Consider the following 6000-nt stretch of genomic DNA (forward strand, 5'->3'; position numbering starts at 1 on the left):
TTAAACATCAATTAAACAACATGAACAAAAATGAAAATCCACCATCCACACTCTATACCCCCTGCAAATATTTTAGAGTTTGCATGTAACTCTGTCTAATTCAATAAAAGGATTAAAATCTTTTTCTTGTAATCAAGTTAGGAAAGTTAAAATAAGGTGATAGGAAATAATAGTAATGAGGTGATAGGAAAATAATATAAATGTGAATCCCTTTTGAGATTAAATCAATATGTTTAATTCATCACAAATATGACAAGTATCTACAGGACACACTTGCAGAGCTAAGGAGATACCCCAAACAAGGCAATTGGGCTATAGAAACTTTAACATCACTAGAAGAAGAAAGAAAGCAGGCTTTGTTTCTGTACACATCTCTTGCTAGCAGGCAAGACAACTACTTAAACATACCAGACTAACTGGGATGTGTGCTTTTAAAAAAATAATATCTATTTTTCAATATCTTTATTCATTTATTTTTATATGATACTGAGGATAGAACCCAGTGCCTCACATGTGCAAAGCAAGCTCCCTACCACCGAGCCACAGCCACAGCCACAGCCACAGAATGTGTACTTTTTACACCAAGTACAAGTATCTACAAAGGTCCATCTTTGAAGTAAAGGAATTCCCAATGAAATTGTTTGTTTAAAAGTAAATCCCAGGGGGAGGGAAGAGGGCAAGGAAGGGAATAGTACCAGGATGGAAATGGGGAAAACTATGTTATATTTATTTATGAATATGTTAAAATGAACCCCACTTTTATATATAACTACAATGACTAAAAAACATTTTTTTTAAATTCAAGTAAGTCAAATTTTTCTATGAACATATATTGGTCTACAGTTGTATTTCTCAAGAATTAACAATAGTCATTTAAATAGTTTTCAAAGGGCAATATAAATGAACAAAATAGTGATTCATACATTACATTCCCGACTCCCATCTCATCCACATTTTCCATTTCTTAAAGATCAGTGGTAGAATGCTCACCTAGCACGTGTGAGGCACTGGGTTTGAGCCTCAGCACCACATAAAAATTAATTAATTAATTAATTAATTAAAGGTATTGTGTCCACCTACAACTAAAAAAAAAAATTAAAAATCAGTTTTAAATACAATCTCCTTAGCAAGGCACTCTATGGCATAGTTAGCATTCATATCTGGAGTTGGACTTTAATTAGCTACCTAGAATTGGTCTAGCCTCAGTATTAACATATGTAAAAATAAAAATGATGATGATGACAACAATCTCCAAGAGCTAAAGTGAAGTTTAAATTAGATGAAGTGAAGGAGGATAATGTTTCAAGCACAAACTCAGACATACAGAAGGTACTTAAGAAATGCATGTTCCCTTTCTCCTTAACACCCTTACCTATAATGAGAGGGAAGTTTTTCATTTCCCATTAAATGGAGCTTTCTTAAGAAGAAGTGCTATCCAGACACATTTGGAGAAAAGAAACATCATTTTGGCGAAAAGGAACCACTTAGAAAACCAAATTCATTGTGATTATATCACTATTACTATGCCAAAAAAAGTAGTCACCGTATAAGGCTGATAAGAGAGCCTAGCAATCTGCCAAGGAGTCTCAAGGGAAATCTTGAAACACTGAGAAATGCATGAAGCAGTGTATATTTGGAAAGTGACAAATACCTTTCATTTTTTGTTTGTTTGTTTTGTTTTTGTTTTCCCACATAACTGGAAACAGTTTTAGACAAACAGCTAAAAGAAAGAAAAAGAAAAAACCTTGGATTTTTTTCTTTTCTTTGGTCAACCAATTTACTTTGAATCATTATTTAAATAAAGTAAAATAATGACTGTTTTCATGTAATTACCATAAAAACACAATTAATTATAATTTTAAAATTAGAAGTAGAATTTAAACTCTTAAGAATGTTTAGAGACAATGTATACCAGGAATTACATCAATCATTGTAACTGTTGAAGACACTATATGTCTTCATCCATTGGAAAAGATAAGAATGTCTCTCAGCTGGCATACATCTGTAATCCCAGCTACTAAGGAGGCTGAGGCAAAAAGATTGAAAGTTTGAGGCTAGCCTGGGCAACACAGAGAGACCCTATCTCAAAACATAAAAGGGGCTGTAGAAGTAGTTCGGTGGTAGAGTACTCAGGTTCAGTCTTGCAGTACTACAAAAAAAAAAAAAAAAAAAAAAATCTCTGTCAATGATGTTACTCTAACTCTGCATATCTGCTGACCTGATTTTTCAGAATGTCCGTTTCAGTCACCTGCTTGTCCTCAGCTTCTCAGATGCACTGTTTATTACAGATTCCCATAATCTTTAAATCTGTGAAACTGCCTTTCACATCCCCCACAGGCAAAAAGCTCATGCCATCCATTTGAACCTTGGAAACAGAAACTGCCAATATTGGAAGGCAGTTTAAAAATCATGTTATTTCCAAATGCTTAATTTTCACATATTACGACATGGAGATTTCACAGGGTGGGGACGGAGGAAACATTAAGAGATTTGCCTAAAAGAGTCACTAGGCAACATGGTGGGGGAAAACTACTGTCTCTTGAAATCTTATTTCAAGTTCTTACCTCCAACTAGGGTTATAGGGTTGAGGATACAGTTACACAAAAAGCTCTAGAAACATATGTGGAGAAGATGACCTTGAGATCACATCCGCCCTCAAGCTCACCAGTCACTCAGGTCCACGACTCCTCAGAGTTTGAGAGGATTCAATCATAACAGAAACACAGTTAACCCAAAGGGAACCAATGGCATAAACTGTAGATTTAATATAGTGTTTCTCCTTCTTTCTTATTTCCACAACATTATCTTATTAATTCTTCAAACACGACCAGATAGACAGCCTTATTATGACATAGAGATTAAGCATTAGTCTGCTGGGCTGACCCAAGTCACCAAAGCATGTCTAACATAAGACAAAATTTAAGAGACTTCCCAATCCTACTTTGAATCTATTCTGGAATGGTGGCTGCTCTACATCTTAGTTTTAGATTCAAATATGAAAGCTTCTAATTTCTTACATAGAACCTTTCATATTAAAGATGCATAAAATGACTGAGAAATGGTCATAACTCACATGATTGTAAAAAGAGAAAAAACTTCTCATTACCTCTTTAGAACTTCCACATGAAAGTCAAACTATTTGAGAATTTCATTTCTTTATTAAAGTTTGACTTAAAGAAAAACTGTCCTGAAGATAAGAATCCAGTATTTTCCAAGTAGAAAAATACCGGTTTACATATAATGATAACAGGTTAGAGAGCTATATAGGTTGTAACAAGTAACAGCTCCCCACCCAGAGCTAAAAAGAAAAAGAGAAATTAAAGTACCTTATTTTATTTTAGACACATTAACTTAAAAACCCATTTGTTTTGGTTTCTGTGGGGCATTGGTATACACGATTTAAAAAAAAAAAAAGAATCTCATCAATAGAAAAAAATCTGTTTCCTCAAAAACTCTTCTAATTTAAATTCTAAAATGCACAACTTGAAATTTATGTTTATATTTCCAGTGCTTATACCTACCAAGTTGGAAATCAGTTTTTCAAATTACTCTGAACATGCCCTCAACCACCAAAGGGCATATTTTTAAAATTTCGGATTTGTAAGTGTTATAACAAGTGTAATCAGTTAAGTTCATTAATGATTTACAGTGACATCAAAGTGGAAAAAAATGAAACTTCTGAATGATCTAGTTTTAACTCCTTTTCATTTTACACATTGTTTTATGAGCCCCAAGAGGTTAGGTAAGTATCTTCTGCATTATTTCCTGGCTAGCGCCTCCCACAGCCTCTGTGGTCTGCAGCAGATACAGTTTGGTCTGACTTGCATGGAAAATTCAGCTACGAAATATTTTTATTCAACAGCTAAGACAATCAGTCTCCCCGCACCCCTACCCACAAGGTTTGGATCTAGAAGCAAAGTGAGAACATTTGGGAGCACAAAATTAGTCTGCTTTTATTTTAATAACCAAACGGTGATTTAAAAGAAATATTTTGTATTTGCAGAAATGGGGGACAGGGGTTACTAAATCTAGAAGGTCCCTCCTCCCCACCCTCTGCGCACACCACAAAACTTATAAAATTGTGACCCAGAATTTAAAGCTCGCACTCAATTTCAAAGCATTCATTTAAAAGTACAGAAGCGTCCTTTTTAAATGCCCACATTTTGAAACACAGCAAGAATGTGGCCGACCAAATATTAACCCTAAGAAGAATGGATGGATACACATTTACTTTCATAACTGACCCCATCAGGTCAAATGTTTAGCAAAGTAAACTGACCTAAACCACAAGGACTGACTGAAAATGACGAACAGGAGTATCTCTTGGTTTTGAGAACACCGTTAGTTCCCAGCACAGCCAGCGGTCAATCCTCCGCAGGTAAAGAAATCTACACGCGCCCGCGGGTAAGGGAGAAACCAAACTTTCCCAAATAAGTTAGTTGGGTCTTGCCAATCTAAATCCAACAGGTGTCAAAACACATCACCACACAAAATCCTTCTGAACAAGTTCTAGAAAAGCACCGGATGGTTAGCAGAGAAACTGAAACGACCCGACCTTCATCAGGATTGGGAAAAAGCCGGGACCTTGTTCCAACTGATCACTTGGTGGTGGGGTGGGAGAGATGAAGATGGGAGAATCCCTGCATGCAGGTGGGGAGACGCTAGGAGATGTCCTGCCACAGACTCTGCAGGGGGATCTTGGAGCACCATCCCTGAGCTCTGTTAAATCCCCCTCTCACCCCGAAGCCACACACACATGCATGCTTCCCTAGGGTTAGAACAGCTTGGGAGTGCTGAGGTTCCAGACTGGGAGACTGAGAAGGGAGGGTGTGTAGTACCTGCTTGTCCAGAGTGTCCCGGGCCCCTCCAGGTCCGGCGCCGGCCCTGGGTGGCGCGGGTGTCCGTTCGCAGCTACAGCCCTCCAGGAGGTACATGCCCGCCGGGCGGCCGCTCTGCTCGCCCTCGAAGTAGAAGAGCACATTTTGGTAAAGAGCAAACCACTTCTCGTGCCAGCGACTCGCCTCCGCCGCCTTCTTGCTCAGGAAGCCGCGCTTGGTGCCCTCCTTGCGCGCAAGGAAGGCCAGGTACAGGGCGTGCCCCTCGTTGTAGCGCACACTCTTCTGCATGGTGAGAAGGCTAGGGAGGTTCGGGTGGCCTCCCGCTTCACCTCAGCCTCAGGGCCATCGCTCGGCAGTCTCCCCCGAGGGCACGCCCGCTCTAGTGCTGGCTGGCGTAGGGCGCCCCCTTTCCAGACACAGCGCGCAGGGCACCCTGCCCGTCCCCGGGGAGCGGCCGCGCGCGGGTCTAAGAGGCGCAGAGCAGGGTCCGGGACACGTTCTCCGCCCAGATCGCCGCCCTACCCTCGAGACGAAAGTCGCCGAGACTGGGACGCCTGGGTGGAGAGCGGTCCCGGAGGAACCTGCCGCCGCTTCGCCCAAAGTTGCGGGAGCCGAGCCCCCGCGGCGGGCTGGGCGGTGCGATGCGCGGCAGCAGAGAAGGACTGTCCTCGGGCAACGCGCTCCGGGAGACAGAAGGTAAAACGTCACGTGGGAGATCAGCTGTAATCGGCTTGGAGACCGATTTAAAGGGCAAAGTCGGCGCAGTGGCGTGGCGGCGGCGGTGGCACAGCGCGCTCACCCCAGTGTGGGCTTTTCCCTTTCCTGCCCTGGCCCAGGCCTCTGCCCCAGCGTCCCCCGGATAAGGCAGAAAGCTGCAAGGTCGAGGAGCCAGGAGGCACCACACACCCGCTCACAGGCACAAGGCGTGAGCGCACACACAAAAAAATACACTTACATATACACACAGACGAATGCATACTCACAAAATGCACACTTAGACCAATACATTCACACAAACACAATGCGCACATACACACAAATACACACATACAAATGAACCTTCATGCACAGACACATACATATGCACACTCACAGCATACATTTGCACAAATACACATTTACACAATGGTCACACTAATACAAACAAGAATACACACAAAAT

The 6000-nt window shown here is 41.2% G+C and overlaps 1 protein-coding gene across 3 annotated transcripts in view; it reads right to left on the bottom strand.

The window, feature by feature from the left end:
• Window positions 1-5406, bottom strand: part of Rasgrf2 (Ras protein specific guanine nucleotide releasing factor 2) — a 230910-nt gene extending 225504 nt beyond the window's left edge. For 2 of the 3 annotated variants that reach the window (XM_076857069.2, XM_076857068.2), the window contains exon 1: window positions 4839-5405. In XM_076857069.2, coding sequence (XP_076713184.1) covers window positions 4839-5126 — 288 coding nt within the window. In that variant the 5' untranslated portion in view covers window positions 5127-5405. Of the gene's footprint in view, window positions 1-4838 lie in introns of all 3 variants that reach the window. The other variant, XM_076857070.2, reaches the window with a different exon arrangement.
• Between the last annotated feature and the right edge of the window lie 594 nt (window positions 5407-6000).

This window comes from Callospermophilus lateralis, chromosome 5 (assembly GCF_048772815.1).
Source record: "Callospermophilus lateralis isolate mCalLat2 chromosome 5, mCalLat2.hap1, whole genome shotgun sequence".
Classification (NCBI taxonomy): Eukaryota; Metazoa; Chordata; class Mammalia; order Rodentia; family Sciuridae; genus Callospermophilus; species Callospermophilus lateralis.